The sequence below is a fragment of the Ictalurus furcatus genome, chromosome 1, assembly GCF_023375685.1.
Source record: "Ictalurus furcatus strain D&B chromosome 1, Billie_1.0, whole genome shotgun sequence".
NCBI lineage: Eukaryota > Metazoa > Chordata > Actinopteri > Siluriformes > Ictaluridae > Ictalurus > Ictalurus furcatus.
The window spans coordinates 14,544,700-14,565,018 of record NC_071255.1 but is presented as its reverse complement, the minus strand read 5'-3'; the positions used below and the strand labels follow the sequence as shown (position 1 = coordinate 14,565,018).

Here is a 20,319-nt window from a genome sequence, read left to right as displayed (position 1 = left end):
AAGCTGTGACACACTTGCTGTGCAGCACCGGAGAGATTTCTTTTAGGTGCTGCACGCATGTCTGTGCGTGTGTGTGTGTGTGTGAGAGAGAGCGAGAGACAGAGAGAGGACTTTAGTTTTCTGTGGGCATGACAGTAGTGAAGTGTTGTGCGACGTGCGACCGGCACACGGTTTTCGGACCCACGCCGCTCTGCATTAAAATATATCTCTAGTTCACATGGAGCTCAACCGCCCCAGCTTCACTGACACACTGAAAAGGAAGAATGTGCACACAGGAAAGCTTTCCAATTCCCAAATAACACTTTGGTTGTCTTATAAATGTTTCTGTTTTCTGTTTGTCCATACAAATCTGCTATGCCTCTCGGACATTACGTCATTCTGCAGGCCAGTCGGAGTATTTGATTAAGCACTGAGATGGTGAAGGCTTCAGGAGACTTGTGCTGAGCAAGCACTAAAACCTCCAGGCTGAAGCCATGCTTTAATCCATACACACACTGTCTGTAGACTAACTAGTGGCATAGGATTAATAGATTAAATCATTCATTTATTTTCATAACCTTTAATGACAACAACAACAACAACAACAACAATAATAATAATAATAATAATAATGATTATTATTATTGTTAGTAATAGTAGTAATACTACTACTACTACTAATAATAATAATAGTAATTATTATTATTATTATTATTGTTGTTAGTAGTAGTTGTAGTAGTAGTATAATAATATAATAATAATTATTATAATAATAATATTACTACAACTACTACTACTACTAATAAGAATAACAAAATGGATCAATCATTTCTTTGCTTTTTTTTTTTTTTGCATTACTCTTAGAACTTTCTGCTTATTAATAATAATAGTTATTCAAGCTAAAGCATTTTATTCCCATATTATTATTCATTACGATGAATTATTCAGTACCTTCAGACAGTGAATGTAATAACGTATGTAGTTCCAAGTGCAAGAAAGGTTAGTCCCGACCTGCCAATGGATCCTGGGAGTTTAAGAGGTTAACGCGTCGTTTGAGAAGCATCAGGTTATTATCGTAATTTTATTTTTATTTATCTACTATAAATCCTAAAAAATTGCATCTGAGTGAGTTAGTAAAATTAGATGTAGGTAAAACCTAAAAGTAATGATGCGTAGGTCAGTTGAATGATTTTGAATGTTAACATAAACAAAAATAAGACTTTCTCTGTTCTGACTTTGAATTTATCTTCAAATTTATATTCAAATATATCCGTATTTGTTATGTTTGTGAAATATCCTATATATGTTGATTCCTTTTTTTTTGTGGGGGGAAGGGGTTTGGTATGAATTAGTTCTTAACTACACCAGCATTAAAGTTTGTTGACACACAAATCAAAACATCATATACATTTCTGTGCTTGATACTCTGTTATACTTTCTGAAGGAAAAGTAGATCTAAAAAAAAAACCAAAAAACCCCACAACAGGTCATATCAGCTTTATGTAGGAGTTAAACTGGAAATGTGAGTGTCTTAGTAATAGACGTTTGACAACCTTCAAGGCTATCAGTGTAGCCGAAGGTGGCTCTCACACATTCTTTCATCCGTCTTTTTCAGTTTGTTTCCATGCAGTTTTAATTAAGTGTTCTAATTTAACTCTTCCAATTGTTGCATTTGCTAAGCAAATATTTGTATAGATAGGAAACAATTACACACTGTATTGTGTGGACTCTGTGTTAACTTAAGATATGAACTAAAATGTGAATTCTTAACAGTTGTCTGTGTTTAAATTCGAGGAGGTAAAACTATTGGCACTGTTTGAAGGTGGCCAGTGTGGGGCCCCTTCGTCTGTTCATTATTTCATTATGATGGCTTCTTGACAATAAGTGCATTGCCTATGTGCGCCTTATTCCTCGCCCCCGGGCTTTCACTGATCCAACCTTGAACTTGTGCTGTCAAAGGCCTAGGGAGCTGTGTGTGTGTGTGTGTGTTCTTTTTTGGATGGGGTTGGTGGTGCTGGTGGTGGGTGGGAGGGGTAGGTAGAATTGCAGTGCAAGTTTGTGCATGCTGCATCCTACGCTCATCTCCTCCCTCTCCATACTGTTTGAATTCTGTCTTGAACCTGAATTTTTGCTTGAACCTTGAGAGCAAAAGTTCCTCATGAAACTGTACTCCGCTTCGCTAAACCTCATATGCTCCCACTTACTGTGAAACGTAACCAAATTTCCTCTGCTAAATGAAAACATATCAGCAATTGCCCCCTTTGCCCTGAATGGTGCAGTCAAGTCTCCAGCAATCTGACATGACACGCAGGCCCGTGTCATCGGGTGGGGTCAGATAGTTTTGAGCTGTCTGAAAGATGTGACAGAGAAAGGGAAGTGAGCTTGTTCATTTTGGAGGTCATAACAATCAACCAAGTATGGAGTTATACATCAGTCTGAATTGCTGTGATGACAGGTTTCAGAGTGTACATGAGACATGCTCAATGTGTAGTCACACACACACACACACACATACACACACACAGACAAGCATGTATGCAGGGTGAAGCAGCCGTATGTATGGATTGATCAATTTGCACCGTGAGCTGTGCTTTTTGTAACCGCACTGTGATAGTCTGCACCAAAATAATCAACTAAGTCTCCTTTACCCACCTCTAAATGGTTTGAGCATTATATATACCCCCAAAAAGTGATACCAATGTCTCAGAATAAAGCTTACTATATACAAGCAGCCTCGTGTGTTTATGATATGGATGGACTTGCTCCATTTTTTAGGTGCTATCTTGGATAAATTTCAGCAAAAGCCTTTTGATTATTATCCAATTCATCAAACTGCCTGATGGTCAATTAAATTATACATCGTAACCAAACAGACTGGTTCTGGTACCAGACTGATTTTGGATGTGAGGCAGCAAACACACAAGCTGCCTAATATACTGTATCTGTGATCGCAAAGACAGAATAAATATGTTGATAAAGACTGAAATAAGATGCACATTCAGTCTTAAATAAATAAGTGATAATATATATACATAAGCGATAAGAGCAATGAGAGAAAACAGAAAGATGTGGGATATACAGAGATCCCGAGAGAGAAACAGAGCGTATTCATGTTGTTGGTTCTCATCACTCTGGGTCTCGGACAGAGGCACTGTTTCAAGACCAGAGCTTGTATCCCATAAGGCCGTGTGTTGGGGCCTGGCTGGAGGGGTTCTGCCCGTCGACCAGTCAGTAAGGAAAAACTGCTCTGGCTAACATAACGCCAAATTTGAATGTTTTGACTTCATGAGAGGAAACAGTTGGCGAGACCCATCAGGGGAAAAAAAATCACATGCAAATTGTGTATGAAAGCGTTCATGCAGTCGAAGTTGTGCGTCCCCAGAGAGACCTAACCTGAAGAGCACTGACGTGAGCTCTATGTGCCTCCTTTTTCATGTCTCCAAACTTCTAACATGTTTATTTTCCACGTATTTGGAAAGAGGATGTTTGTTAGCTGTCTAACCAGCGTGTCAATACATATTCTAGCCCATGGCTGTTAGTTTGGTTTTACTATTGTATATGGAGGACTCGACTCAGGCTGTCATGCACTATTAAGACAGCTACTCATTAGGCTCTTCTAGACTGTGGAGCTGTTACTGAAATGAGGCATGAGAGAGAGAACAGTGTTTAATGCCCAAACTGCAAATGTATAAACTATGCAAAAGTGAATTAAAGAAAAAAAAAAGATTATATACAGTGGGGGGAAATAAGTATTGGATGCGTCAACATTTTTTCCAGTAAATATATTTCCAATGAGGCTATTCACATGAAATTTTCACCAGACATCAGTATTAACGCAAGAAATATAAAGAATTCACAACATTAAAGTGCATAAATAAAGTTATGTGTAATAAAGTGGAATGACACAGGAAAAAAGTATTGAACATGCTAACTGGAATTTATTTAATACTTAGTGGAGAAACCTTTGTTTGTAATGACAGCTTCATTCTTTATATTTCTGGATTTCTTGAGTTAACACCAAAGTCTGGTGAAAATTTCATGTGAATAGCCTCATTGGAAATATATTTACTGAAAAAAACATTGACTCGTTCAATACTTATTTCCCCCACTATAACATATAATCTTTTATATGATATATAATACTATTTAATACTTCCTCAATCGTACCCCATTGTGGTTTTATCCTCGGGGTCTAATCATAGATATGCGGTCACTGAGTTGCATAAGACCCCTGATGTGCTAAGAGGGCCAGGCGATTTGAGTTACACACTAAGTCCTTCCAATTTCATCATCTCTGGAAATAGAAATATCCTCTTCTCCCATGAGGCAAACATGTTGACCCACCTATTTCACAGCTTAAAGAAATGGCAGCAACTACAGTATGTATCTGTAGGAAAACTGCAGGCAAACAAACTTCCATTAATGCCAGAGAGCATCTGTTTACACACTGCATGTGGGAAAAAGAATCACTGACATGCCGTTCTATTGTCAGACTGTCATCAGAGGTATTCAGTAGAATCATGGCACTGAAGAAGGGCTCTTGTGAGAGAAACAGAGAGAGAGAGCGAGACATACATAGAGAATGAGACAGAGAGGAGAGAGAATGTTCATCATTGATGGGTTGGAATTATTAAGTACTTGTAAGATGACCACTAGGAATCGTTGGAAGTTTTGCCATTGTTTTGTGACATACTATTTACTCTACGCTCCACTCTATATATTATTCCCCTGTCTGCTTGATAGTCAACACTCATTATCATTCGAATGAATAGAGCCTCTAGTATTTACCATTATTAGCAGTCAGTTGCTAAATTGACCTCATCCCTGCTACTAAAGGCATGACTGAGATGACGGCGGAGTTGAAGGGTCAGGATAACGGTGAGTGAGTGGCAGTTTGTTGATCCCCAGCCCTTGTTGTTGTTGCTATCTGGGTACCAGGTTGCGTCCTGGGTAGCTGGTGGATAATTTACACACTTGTGCTGTGGTCAGCAGCAGCACCATGGAGACACAGAGGCAGTGTGACACCTCGGGCCAGTAAACTGTGCTCCCGCTCCTTCCTACTTCTCTCAGCTCTACCCCAACATGACCTTAACCTCAGCAGGAACAGGCAACTGAATACTCACCTGAGATTCCGATAAGAAAATCCCCGGCAGGTAGCACGGCTTTCGGCGGCACACGACGCGAGCAAAACGCGACACCGGGGCAAGGCGCTGATTTCTTTCTACGTGCTTGTTTTCAGATTTATGAGGAGCTGGAGCGAGAGATGAACTCTGAGCAGGAAAGGCCGTTCATTTGCAGCGCTCCAGGCTGCTCTCAGGTAAGTCTGACTGCACAATGGCGGGGATGAACGCATCGGTAACCCGATCGAGGCTCTCTCAAAGAGACACACAGTGAAATGTTACCCTGCTAAGAAAACTGTTTCCCTTGGGCCTTTTTAACATGTGAAGCCACCATATTTCCTTAGATGTCTGGGGTCACTATTTCTTGGCATGTTGATTAAAAAGGAACCCGGAGTAGCACATGCTAGTTAATGTTTCTTTTGCAGTACATTTTATATGTGTAATAATAATAATGATAATAATAATAATAATAATAATAATAATAATAATAATAATAATAATAATAGACACCATATAAATATATGAATTCATTCCTAAATTATTATAAAGATGTCTATAGCTGTGGGTCACGGGTTATACTGGTCTTACAAGCAGTCTGTGGATTGCTGCTAATTAAAGATTGCACTAAATGTTAAGTCTATTAGTTGCCGATATCAGAGGTGTTTGTGTCCTAAAGCCGCATTCTCATGCTCTAAACGATCGCGTGCGATAAGAGCAAAGAGAAAATAACTGCATCCAGTTTACGAGGCTGCTTGAGCTAGCAGTGAGAATAGGTTTTTTGCATTGTGACCAGTTATAGAACCTTTCCACAGCGAAGCGTCTGATCACGCTGACTGTACGCTCCCTGAATCGCGCCGATTGTTTTGAATACGATTTGTAAGTGTCCGTGCCATTTCAGGATATTACAAAGACTCCTGCCAAATCTAGAAAGGCAAAGCAAAACCACCGTCTGTTTTTAGCCATGACTTAAACCACAACTGCTTTTAGACTGACTTGTTTGTGTGTCTAACAGCGTTTCCCCACAGAAGACCATCTAATGATTCACCGCCATAAGCATGAGATGACCCTCAAATTCCCCCCCATCAAAAGCGATAACATGCTATCAGGTGAAGCACACACACGGCACATCTACATGGACTATAGTCTAATTTCACCCAAGTCTTAACCTCAACTGTTTTTTTTTTGTTTGTTTTTTTTTTTAAACAAAAGCTGCATCATTTTGTGTGAAATGCTGTTTATGGGAAACAAAAACATGTCAGCACAAAGACAGAATAGAGTGGTGTAGTTCCTCATAATGACGGTAATATATGAATATTTGTGTGAATATACACATACACACGCACACACACACACATACACACATATATACACACGCATACACACACACACACACACACACATATACACACATACATACACACACACACACACAACCAGCCACACGGGCCGCCTGGGACTTAATTTGACGTCTGTCTTTGATTAGCAAGCATTATGCGTGTGTACGTGAAGTTTAAAACGCATAACCATGTGGTTAAAATAATATTTTTGCTGCCCTCTACCTAACTCGTCTAATCCCTCCTATCACTCGCACGCTCTAAGCCCCATATCAGTTAGCGGCCTGGTCATTTTAGGACAAAACCAAACAAACCGCAAAACCACAATTACCGTGATGAAAACAAGGAGAAACCCAGAGTTCAAATTTAGAGAAATTCCACATCTGACTCCCGTCACATACACCTTCTGGTGCTTTAGAAGTGCAAATGCTTGAAACGATGAAATGGTTCCCACTGGTTACTTCAGATAACGGTTGAAATTTTCAAAACTGTATCAGTTTATACAAGTTTTTAAAATACGTGTTTGTGTTTAACTTTGAGGCTAAAAGTCTTACAGGCTGAAATGTTTGAATTTATCTCAGGAGTAAGCAAGAGAATGTGTGTCTGTGTGTGTCTGTGTGTGTGTATGTGTGTGCATGTGTGTGTGTGTCTGTGTGTGTGTCTGTATGTGTATATGTGTGTCTCCAGCAACGCTGTGATTCTCTCCTCTTCATTATTTACCCTTGTCAGGGGAGCAGATCAGGTTTCAGCACCAAGCAGCCTTGAAGCTTTAGGTTTCCCACTAGATGTGCATTCTTGTACATTCAGTCCCTTCATCTCTTTGCTTCTCTCACTTCCTCCACCATTCCCTCCCTCACTCCACCACTCAGTCCCTCCCTCCTTCACTCCACCACTCAGTCCCTCCCTCCTTCACTCCACCACTCAGTCCCTCCCTCCCTCACTCCTTCACTCAGTCCCTCCCTCACTCCATCACTCAGTCCCTCCCTCCCTCACTCCATCACTCAGTCCCTCCCTCACTCAGTCCCTCCCTCACTCACTCCTTCACTCAGTCCCTCCCTCCTTCACTCCACCACTCAGTCCCTCCCTCCCTCACTCCTTCACTCAGTCCCTCCCTCACTCCATCACTCAGTCCCTCCCTCCCTCACTCCATCACTCAGTCCCTCCCTCACTCAATCCCTCCCTCACTCACTCCTTCACTCAGTCCCTCCCTCCCTCACTCCACCACTCAGTCCCTCCCTCCCTCACTCCTTCACTCAGTCCCTCCCTCACTCCACCACTCAGACCCTCCCTTACTCCATCACTCAGTCCCTCCCTCACTCACTCCATCACTCCGTCCCTCCCTCCCTCACTCAGTCCCTCCCTCCCTCACTCCACCACTCAGTCCCTCCCTCACTCACTCCACCACTCAGAACCTCCCTCACTCCTTCACTCAGTCCCTCCCTCACTCCACCACTCAGTCCCTCCCTCACTCCACCACTCAGTCCCTCCCTCACTCACTCCACCACTCAGAACCTCCCTCACTCCTTCACTCAGTCCCTCCCTCACTCACTCCATCACTCAGTCCCTCCCTCCCTCACTCCTTCACTCAGTCCCTCCCTCACTCCATCACTCAGCCCCTCACTCACTCCTTCACTCAGTCCCTCCCTCACTCCACCACTCAGTCCCTCCCTCACTCCACCACTCAGTCCCTCCCTCACTCCACCACTCAGTCCCTCCCTCCCTCACTCCATCACTCAGTCCCTCCCTCACTCACTCCATCACTCAGTCCCTCCCTCACTCCTTCACTCAGTCCCTCCCTCACTCACTCCATCACTCAGTCCCTCCCTCACTCACTCCTTCACTCAGTCCCTCCCTCACTCCTTCACTCAGTCCCTCCCTCACTCCACCACTCAGTCCCTCCCTCACTCCACCACTCAGACCCTCCCTCACTCCTTCACTCAGTCCCTCCCTCACTCCATCACTCAGTCCCTCCCTCACTCACTCCATCACTCAGTCCCTCCCTCACTCCACCACTCAGTCCCTCCCTCACTCACTCCACCACTCAGAACCTCCCTCACTCCTTCACTCAGTCCCTCCCTCACTCACTCCATCACTCAGTCCCTCCCTCCCTCACTCCTTCACTCAGTCCCTCCCTCACTCCACCACTCAGTCCCTCCCTCACTCCACCACTCAGCCCCTCACTCACTCCTTCACTCAGTCCCTCCCTCACTCCACCACTCAGTCCCTCCCTCACGCCTTCACTCAGTCCCTCCCTCACTCCACCACTCACTCCTTCCTTCATTCACTCACTCACTCGCTCACTCCTTCACTCACTTTCTCCTTCAGTCACTCGCTCACTCCCACGCTCACTCATTCACTCATTCACTCACTCACTCCTTCCTTCACTCACTCTATCAGTCACTCACTCGCTAACTCACTTGCTCAATCGCTCGCTCGCTCACTCGCTCACTCCTTCACTTGCTCCTTCACTCTCTCGCTCACTCACTCACTCCTTCACTTACTTACTCAGTCTCTCACTTGCTCACTCACTCCTTCACTCACTTGCTCAGTCCTTCACTCACTCACTCACCCCTTCACCCACTCCTTCACTCACTTGTTCAATCGCTCTCTCGCTCACTCACTCCTTCACTCACTTGCTCACTCTTTCACTCCTTCACTCGCTCCTTCACTCTCACGCTCACTCACTCACTCCTTCACTCACTTGCTCAATTGCTCTCTTGCTCCTTCACTCACTTGCTCACTACTTCACTCACTCTCTCACTCACTCCTTCACTCACTCTCTCACTCACTCCCTCACTGACTCTCTCACTCACTCCCTCACTGACTCTCTCACTCACTCCTTCACTTACTCTCTCTCTCACTCCTTCACTCACTCTCTCACTTACTCTCTCTCTCACTCCTTCACTCACTCTCTCACTCACTCCTTCACTCACTTGCTCACTCTTTCACTCACTCGCTCGCTCACTCACTCTCTCACTCACTCTTTCATTCGCTCGCTTGCTCGCTCACTCACTCACTCTCTCACTCAGCTTCCCCACACTCACTTTTTCACTCACTTCCTTATACACAGCATACTCAAATGCCCACTCATTTACTCCTTTATTCACCCTCACTCATGCAGTTATTCCTTCACTCCCCTACTTATATATTCACCCCCACACGTTTACTCACTTACTTACTCACTCCTACTTATAAATTCATTCATTTCCTCTTTCCATTATTCACGCTACATTCACTCCCCAACTTACTGTATATCACATCTAGACTCATATTTCATTTCTTTCTTTCTCTCTCTCTCTCAATCTCTCTCTCTCTCTCTCACACACACACACACACACACACACACACACTCACTCAGACACACACAACCACATACTCTCAGAAAAAGAAACAACTAAAATGTCACCTCCTTGAACTTGTAAAAAACACCCCTTTTCTAACCACACTTAAAGTCACACAATTTATGACCATATACTTGATCTAACCCACAATGCAGACTGCAGTCTGGAACTGTAACTTAACTGTTAACTGCAAGCTAAGATTTGATACTGGGTTAAATTCCAAGATCCCTGTTGACTCTGTAAGCCAGAACATCTACATTACTGTAAAAAATGAGTTTACATGCGAATTCTGTCGCTTCCTTCATCATTCTGAAAACATTTCAGCATATTTGCGTAAGGATGTTGGTGACAGGTAAATTAATCCACAATGTCATTATACAAAACTAATGGTGCTGACCACTTCAGTGTTTATAGACTATATGTACTGTTCAAAAGACGCTACGGGGGGGAGGGGGGGTTGATGTTTCTTCTACAAATGTGGTTGACTGAGGTTTAAGGTTTTAAATCATGTTTTTGCTTTGTCTGCAGACCAGACGCCAACCCCAACACGCTTCCTGAAGAACTGTGAGGAGGTAGGACTGTTTAGTGAGCTGGACTGCTCCATCGAGCAGGAGTTCTGTAAAGTCCAAGAGGAGGAGGACACCAAACAGGTGAGAGAGTGGGGCCTGTGGTGCAGCTGCACTGTGGGGCTCATCCTACATCAAATACTGCTGTTGTCGCTCCCATAGCTTCTAATATTGCAATATTGCTTCAGAAATAATCACACAAATACACACACACACACACACACAGCCACACAGCTTGCAAACACTGGATCAATAGCATCTGTCTGAGTCTTCAAAGGACCAATAAGAGTTTTTTTCCCCTCTAAATAAAATTTACCATGGCATCTTAACCTCTACGTACATTCCTTAGAGACAGCCATATTTCATCAGTGTCTGAGTCTCGTACAATGTGAACTGATTAATGTGATGTCTTTAAAATAATCACACAGCTGTGGTGAACCATTGTGTCTACCACACGCTGTTCTGCCTGTGAGAACACTAATACCTGCAACTGACCCCGATGTGGGTTTCATAACCTAAACAGAACAGAACCACAACACGGCCAACTACTAGAGCCTGAGCAGTTGGTGAAACTTCTTGCAGGACAACTGATGTCTGGGTGGTGTAAGGAGTGTACCTGTGGAGTAGAGATGCAAAGTCAGCAGTTAGCACGCTGTAGCAAGATTCTGCTGAGTGCAGTAAAGGAGCTATAAGGATATAGAGATATGCAAGTTAACAGCTAAGGATTATGGCTCACGCATGTGCAGCAGCTCAGAGATTGCCGAGGGACATGAAGGGGAATTCTGTTCTTGCTTTTTTTTAAACATCTAAGCAAGATCATAATTTACTAAGAAATAGTGAAAGAAATCAGACATTCTCGACTGCCGGGACAAGAGTTTATATTTGTACATTCAAGGCATTTTTTTTTCCTGTAAATTCAGTACATTATCATAATCTATAAAGCAAAGACAGAATTACAATACTGGATGATTTTAATTAATACACTACACCAGTAACACTTACTTTCTGATCTGACTTTTAGGTTTCAAGTTTAGTTTTAGATGCTGTTTTAGTGCTGAGGTCTGACAGAGACCACCCACCCCTAGCTAACTTCCTCATCACTACTGTTGAGAGAAAACCTCAAACAACTTTGCATTAGATGAGAAAATGCATGTGTTTTCTGCTTCTTATAAATAATAACAGTAGCATAATTAAAGTGTCATTCAATGTAGGCTACGAAAACAAAATTTCAAACCTGTCACTGGTGCAAGAACCTTTTGTCGGGCTAATAATTATATGCATGTATGGCAGTCAGGATTAAAGGGTTAATAATAAAAGCAGAAATACAGTAAAATAAACTTTAATTTTTTTTTTTTAATTCTAGGAACAGTGACGAATTCTAGGAACAATGACGAATAAAATGACATTTATTTTAGGCTTCTGAATATTTCAACACGAGTTAGGTACGTCAGATTTCAGACTTACTTCTAAAAGTTTGAAGATGTGCTTTTTTTTAAACCTGTGTAAGCTGTGCAAGTGTCATATCTATTAATTTGGGACATTCCCCATTACGTTATGAAAGCTTTATATGAACAGTCATATTTTTACATGCACAGTGCATGGTTAAATATAGTACAAATAGTTTCCATTGACAACCTATATGGCATCAAGAGGAAGCAGGAAAAAACCCTTGTCCAAGAGCTTGCTCCAAAAACCTCAGCAAAGTGAATGAATGTTATAGGCAGAATACAGAACAGAAATCACCAAATGATTGGTATAAATACCACAACTATTAAAGTTCTCCATTTGCTCTTTTATATTCCATTAACTCATATAATAATACGCTCCAAACACCCTACAAAAGTCAACTTGTGTCATAGTCTATAAACTGTTCCAGAAAAGAGACTTGTTATTTAGTAGTAGTTCAGTTTCCAGCACTTTCTACAAGGCCTGGTTACACAGATAACACTTCAGTACATATTACATTAGACATTACTTCATTACTAATAAGTGTAATAAGTAGTTAATATAGCAGTAGTTGATATACGGCAACACTGACTGCTATTTAGTGTTCTCTAAAAATATTTTTGTATTGTTGGTGTTTCCTATTTATTCTTAATAACTCCTGTTTCTGGAAATAACTAACATTATAATAGCTTGAATTGATTTGCTGTCTCAACATATAAAGATAAAACCTCCTAAATGACTGCTCCTTATTTTAAGTATTATGCACAGAGCTTTACTTTACAAACTCCAAAGTACAGGGCAATTAATGTTGCACAGAATTATGACTGAGTTTTAATAATTGCGTCTTAGTGTAACTCATTTACACTGTATTAAAGGAGACCTTATGGGGGAAAAAAATTATAAACAGGATATTCAAATAAATTTCAATTTCATATGAGTATTTTTCAAACAATGAAACATATTTACACTTTACAGAGAAAATTAAATTAGGTTAAGAAAATGATTAAGGAGGTAAGTATTTTAGTTTAATCTTAATGAGCACAAATGCCAAATAACTGAACTCACATTTCTATGCATATTTATTATCTGTAAATTAATGACTAGTATGCAACCTCTATTAATGATCTATTAGTGTTGCAATCAGTACAGTATTTAACTGATCCTTTATTTAAATTTTATTTGTGGGCACATTTGTAAACCAAATTCATTATTTGAACTATAAACATTGTAGTTTGTAATTTCAGTGCATATTAATGCTAACTAAATTCTTTTTTACACACGGCAGAAAAAAAAAAAATACACAGCAAGGGAAAATATATTGTACTAAATGTAGTCAAATTCTATCTAGTATTTCCTATTGGCAGATCAGTTTTGCAAATTTTAAGCATTTATTTCCAAAAAAGAAGCATAATTATCTGCCAATATAGTAGAATACAAAGATTTAAAGCTTATATTAGTAGGAAAAAAATGTCTGAAAATAGATTTAATAATCTTACATCAGAATCAGAATCATTGTATTCTCCATATACGTTTACACATGTTAGGAATTTTTCTTGGTGTTTGGTCACAACACGATACATTCAACACAAACATCTCATACAACACAACACAACACAACTGCCATCCTAATATATACACACACTGCATCTAATATACAGATATTCAAATATTGCACCAAATATACAAATATTACACATTAAACGGAAATGGTAGGCTCAGTTGTAATGTACTTTAAAGTGGAGGTAGAAATAGCAGCTAGATGCAATTCAGGGTGCATTGGACAGAGTGATACAATTGTGATATATATATATATATATATATATATATATATATATATATATATATATATAGCCATGATGTATAGTAATGACAAAATGAATAAACAGTATATTTAATAAATAGTAATAAATAGTGCTGGGTTTATAAATGTAAAAGTTTATTGTAATTTTATAATAAGTCATACTTGATCAATTTGACTATATTCAAGATATTTTCAATCTTTTTTTTTTTTTGGCAGTGCAGGATTTGTCATCGGTATGTTGATGCACATTTTGTCTCTCTTCTCATTAGAATATTGCTCTTCATGCACAACCAGGCCCCAACCAGCACCAGCAACCTCACAGCCGCATGGCCAACCATGAGAGCAGCATAGTGATACAGCAAGCATTACCCTCGCCACAGTCCAGCTCCGTCATCACGCAGGCTCCTTCCACTAACAGACAGACTGGGTGAGTAGAGGACTTTCAGATTCAGTAGCGTCCCACTGTAATTATACTTACAGGTTAGATGATTCATACTGAATGTCTGCACCGTAAAAACATCCAAGTGAGAATGATAATCAGCTGCACTGTGTTAAATCATATTACGTCTTAATGTCCTCTTATTACTCATTACCTGCAGAACACGTGGAGAACATTTAGAGAACTTGATGTAGAAGTGATGTATTTGCTGCTCATTCAAAAATTTGTGATAATATGTAAACACACAAGTTTGCTCTTTTAATATTGTACCATTCAAACTAGTTACCCAGGGGGAAGTCTGCATTTTCTCATGGGCTGAGGCATGTGTTGAATGACTGGAGTTTACTTACAGACTCTGTAGCTGCTTGATTTGTTTTTTGTTTTTTGTTTTTAATGTAGATATTTCTGCATCGATAGTTTAAGGGGCTCGTTGAATATGTTTCTTGTACATCCTTCTCTAAAGAAACCTCTTTGTTTACCAGACAAATATGGCTTTCTCAGGAGACATCTTTTGGTTGTTGATAAATAATTAAGAAGGCTTTATGTGGTTTTAAAGATTTATAACAGATTGAGATGAGCTTTTTGATCAGTTCTTCTTTACGTTGTTTACACTACTGAAATGCACCAAGGTGTCCAAGGTTCCCTTGGTTAATGTCTTTTAGATAATCTTATGGGAAAAGATTCACCCAATAAGACGCCTAAAAAGTTGTGACACAGCTCTCTCTCCATCTGTGATCTCTGAGGCACCTTGCTGTCTGTAGCTTTTTTGCTGTACATGGTAATTGTAGGGCATTGTGTGTGCATGTGTGTTGATGTGCAGGGGTGGAAAATACTTGAGTTTTTGTACTTACTATACTTAAGTATTATTTTAGTGCATTTACACTTTACTTGAGTTTTATTTAAATTGAAAGCTGCACTCTTACATTATTACATTTCCAAGAAAAAAAAACCTTACCTTTCACTCCTTACAGTTTTATTTAGAACTTATCTCTTCTTCTCTCATCCAGCAAATTGCTGTACATTATAAATCAATTAAAGGGGTTCAGAATAGCATCCAGTCATTTCTGTATAGCATCCAACTTTATCAACAAAGAAAAAAATTATCAAGAAATGCTGTGACCTTCTCATGCTGCATAACTCTAATGAGGTTAGCGCTGTAGCAACCCGTGTGCGTTTGAAGATGTATAAGCCACCAGACTGCGCCCCTGACCCTACCTCAGTAAAATGTTCCAATATGCTGGAGTAAGAAAAGGCTCATATAAAATGAGGTGTCTCCTCATGAATTCCATCTAATTTGGAAAAGCATATTGAGGAAAGTTTTGCTAATTTGCTAATGTCAACTGGCTATATTTAACTAAGTTAGCCTGTTTTCTTTGCTAATGCCAGGTTAGACTAGCATCGATTCCATTAGCTAACATGAACTGGCTAGAGAGCAAGTTGAATTGTAGTCAATGGTAATATATTATGTAGAAGATATTTCACTTCTAATTAATTCAGTAGCAAAATACATAGCATTAGTCATGCATGTGAACTGCAGATTTACAGAGACGGAACAATGTTTTCAGGCAAAATTGTGTAGTTGCTTTAAAACAAAAAAAAAACTCTTCTAACAATTTAAGATAAGTAAGAAAAGTTACTTTTCTATATAAGCATTTTTTTTTTCGTGTAAACATATTTTGGCTGGATATTTCCTTTTAATAGAGTAAAATTTTGACATATCTATGCTTTCACTTAAGTATATTTTATATCTATATTTTATATTTATATCCACTTTTCCACCTCTGTTGATGTGTATTGTTGGGGGATTTGTATACTTTTATACATTGTTTTGCTGTAGTGTAAGCTGTGTTGTTTGTGTACCGTTGTCACACAGCACTGCATGTCGGAGGGTTGGAGGGCATGCTGATAAGTGACAAATTTAAAGGAAAAACCCGTGGCTCATCATCAAAGAGAATGATTTTCATCCGTCCATTTCAGTTCCAGAGACTTGTAGAATGTATAACAAGGCACATTGTTCTTGTCTCTTGTAGTGACCCAACAACTTACTAAGACACTTTATGTTTCCTTTAACTAGTCACATGTTTGAATCTGTAATATATTATCTATATAACTATAATATATTATTAATAATACATTAATATATCTGCAATATATTAAAACTACTTTTGAAACGTATTTAGGTGTTATGCGAAGGGACGATTTTATGGAAGCTTTTGTATGCATGTTGTCCTGCGTCTCCAGTGGTGCTGTGTGTGTGTGTGTGTGTGTGTGTGTGTGTGTGTGTGTGCGCACGTGTGCACGTGGCTCTTTTCAATTGCCCTGGCCCTTAAAGAGCCTGTGTGGTTTGGCCAGCTTGGGTGTGTCCCACACTTATGACATCAATAGTACTACTCTGGTGGGGATATCGACTATTTGGGGGTGACGCCCTTTTTGCGCAAGCACTCACCACTTCTGATCCATCTCTCTTGCTCTCTTTTGCTTTCTCTGCGTCAGAATATACCCTGTCTGCGACATAATCATCACCTGACTGCACACACACACACACACACACACACACACACACACAAACAAACATAATGTTCTGCAGGAAAAGCACAGTGTCATTTCCAGCTCAGTGCCTGTGGTTTGGTATTTTTGAAGGGGATTAAAGTGGCAAGACAGATCCATCATGCAGTGGAGGTAGGCATTCAGGGCTGCCGCAGGTTCTGTTTCCCTAAGCTGACCTGAAGGTCTGTATCTTACATTACAGATCCAGCCACAGAATACTTTGCCCAAAATATTCATGTCATTTAGAATGCGTTTTTGCCTAATAGCACGTTTTTGCCTTGATTTATCTGCAGTCCTTGTGGTTCTGTTCAAACACATGACCAATGACCAAGGACTGTACAGACCTGAACTGCACCCAATATGTACAAGACAAAACTGTTTTAATTTTTTTCACCCACTCGGTTAACTAACGAGGCTCCAGGATGTGCTCTGCATGTCAAGCCTGCCCTGCATACTTATCACTCCGAAACAACCACTGTCACACACATTCACACACACACACACACACATGCACACGCTTTGGCCGAGGGTCGGCGTTACAGTTAATGACTGGTCCTTGAGCATTGCATGGTGTGACGCGCGAGGTTAAAGGAGAACACAATGTCTTCTCTATGTCAGTGGCGAGACAGCACGGGGGCAGATGCCTAGATGGGACAGCTTGTGAATATTGGATGGGAAGACTGTCAGTCAGTTTGACTGACAGGTCGACAGTGGCTTTTGTTCAGAGGTATGGATGGAATTTCAACCACAGTAGAGGGAGAGAGAGAGAGAGAGAGAGAGAGAACAAGGGCGAGCAGCAGCAGTAAGAATGTTGCTCATTCACTTGCAATGAACTACAGAACTTATAGCTTGGTCTTAATAAGAAGGAGAAAAAACATCTCTCAAGCGTCAGTCTGGTCAGACTTTACAATGTTTAGTCATTTTTAAGTCATATCTTGTAAGCTTTTTATATATATATATATATATATATATATATATATATATATATATATATATATAAAACAGCACATTCATTAAGTCTATGAAGTATCCATTTATGGTCTTCTTAAATAACTGAAGTTGTAATAAGGTTATATTGTGCTTCATAAATGCAAATTTGATGACCACTTCAGTTTGAGACCATTAGCTTTCACCTTATCTTCATAATAAATGAAGCTGGCCCGCCAGCACACATGCAAATCTGTGCTTCAGTATGAAGTAGATTGAAGTAAATACACTTCCCAAAAGTTAAGAGTCCATGTGGTAATACTTACAATGTCTTAAACCTTGTGTGGAATGTGCTGTTAGTATAAACTGACAAATAATTAGTGACAAAAAAATGAAGTAATTACAAACAGAAATGAAATAAAACACAATAAAATAAATTAATACGGAATAAATCAACAAAAAGCATTAAAGAAAAAAAAACAGATGAAAAGACAGACAGGACAAAAAAAAAGGAAGGCTTAATTGTACAGATCTTAAAAGACTCAAATGCCTTCAACATTCAACATCAGTCAACAAATACATTAATGTCACGTCACACATTTCATAAATCACAGAGAATTTTATAAAGGATTCAGTAATGAATGTGTTATGACCGTTCATATAATAGGTTACCAAAAATATTTATAACTTGCTTCAGGAATTTATTGGACCAATGTAGAATAACAGTCCTGTGTATTGTTTACTGAAAATAAATCTACACATTTATCAATGCTGCATATGTAGGAATGATATTTTTTTTTTAAAAAAAAGAAAAAAAAAGATTTGAACTATTTACATTTTCCTTGTCATCATAACAGTTTACCTCATAAACTTTTCATTATGCATATCATGTTACATTCCAATATAAAATCTCATGGAGTTACCACAACTATAAACCGTCATAATATAGTCATCTCCAGAATGATTGGCGGCCTTGGTAAAGATGAATTAAACATGTGTTTGTGCTTAATTATTTTAATCTCAACTCAAAATTCATTGCCATGCAGAAGCTGAACAGAAGTTGTCTGCATGCGTAGCGCTAACAAAGTGGCGAAACAGGATCTGGTTTATAACACACTGAGGGAATGAGATTAGTCAGGTCTAAACATGAAGAGGCTTGACTCGCTTCTTTCCCTCACATAAATGAAGATTTACAAGCTCAGGTTTGTGCTTTTCTTAAGAATTATTTTGATAACCAGAACGACTGGTGTCCCATGTGAGGATCTCTAATTACAGATCATTTTGTCTTGCTATTCCAGCTAGTTGGGGTGAGCGGCACACAGCACCATCAAACGAGATCATGAGAAAGTCGCTGGAAAGCCGGCCAAACGAGCCCTATTGTTTACAGGGTTTGCTGAGGTCGCTGGTTATCCCGGGTAGGCCGACAGTGGGTGGAAATGTAAACCTCAGCGGGAAAAGCCCAGCAAGGAAACCACTTGGCACTTGTTATTATTTTGTATGTTACTTTCTGTAACCCAAAGACCCATTCGGCAGGAAGCAGAGGGTCAGTGAGCGCTTCTGTTCACAGGGGCTCCTCTTCCTTCTCATCTGCATTGTAACGATGTTCCTCTGTCACACACTCGGTGACCCCTCAGCCCCGGTGCCACTGCTCACAGACAACACTGCAGCTGTACAGTGCTGAACTGTGGCTTAATGAAGTGCTCATAAAAGACTCGTAAAGCCAAAGCATTCATAAATGCTTGCAGAGACCTCATGTCTGCACAGACAGCAGGTGTACACTAATTCTCCTGTTCATGATTAGTGAGACAGCAACATAATTGTTCTGTCAGGATGTCTTCCATTTAAAGCTGTAAATGTTTTGCACATTCTTCAAGTAAAACCTGCCAAACGAGCATACCAATAATGCTTCCCTCAACTGCTGCTTTTTGACTATTATGTTACGATTATGTTCATAGACTGTATATATTTATCTATCTATATACCCATTGCTTTTTTCTAAATGGAATGAATGAATAAAGAGTGATATCAGCTACCTTCATTAGCATAGTTAATGGAAGAGTGGAAGATTGGTAGACTAGAGGTACTAACATGGCTATCTTTTGTGATAACAGTGTTAGTTTGTTGGTTAACATTCTGGGCAACTGATCAGCAGGTTCCAAGTTTCAGGTTTCACAACACTTAAAGCTGACACTGAGCAAGTCCTCAGTTGCTCCAGGGATGATGTAGCATTGCTGAGTGTGCACTCTTCCAAGCTGGAATATGCAAAGAAAATCACGTTGTTACTCTGTAGACAAACGTATCGTTATAAAACATAACGTTCTTTGTCTTTAGTACGGGAATGTACGTTACCTACACTATATACACTTTACACAGTGGGGACGGAAAGTATCCTGGAGTTGTTCTGGAGTTAAGGTTTTGAAATGCATATGCATGTGGTAAGCTGATATTGTGTGGAGTTTAGAGAAAGACAAATGGGCTCTGAATACTTCCTGTGTAGAATGTATGCGATATGTAGCATCACTGAAACGTGATCCTTACCGTGTCTGTTTCCTGACTTCTTTAGACTCTGGATTATGAAAGAAGTAAAGGGCCTCTGTTAAATGAAGAGAGCAAAAAAAGAAAACCCATTGCTGCAACATGTTTAGCAAAGTGCTTTTGAGGCTTGGAATCAATTAAGCTTGGGTTTACTCGAACCGGCCTGCTGAGGCGAGAGGCCCACAGCTGCGAGCCCAAGGACCCCCCCCCCCCACCCCACCCCCCCACCTTCCCCCAGCAGTTTGCCTACGTTCCCCTGATATATGCTGGCCCTGAACAAGAAA

The 20,319-nt window shown here is 40.1% G+C and overlaps 1 protein-coding gene across 3 annotated transcripts in view; it reads left to right on the top strand.

Annotated features, from left to right (window-relative positions):
* The window catches only part of creb5b (cAMP responsive element binding protein 5b), a 63,179-nt gene that overhangs the window by 562 nt on the left and 42,298 nt on the right, over positions 1–20,319 (top strand). The window contains exons 1-5 of one of the 3 annotated variants that reach the window (XM_053627835.1): positions 4,508–4,857; positions 4,972–5,296; positions 6,112–6,205; positions 10,303–10,424; positions 13,857–14,014. In XM_053627835.1, coding sequence (XP_053483810.1) covers positions 5,243–5,296; positions 6,112–6,205; positions 10,303–10,424; positions 13,857–14,014 — 428 coding nt within the window. In that variant the 5' untranslated portion in view covers positions 4,508–4,857; positions 4,972–5,242. Of the gene's footprint in view, positions 1–4,507; positions 4,858–4,971; positions 5,297–6,111; positions 6,206–9,358; positions 10,127–10,302; positions 10,425–13,856; positions 14,015–20,319 lie in introns of those variants that run through there. The other 2 variants (XM_053627827.1, XM_053627843.1) reach the window with 2 other exon arrangements.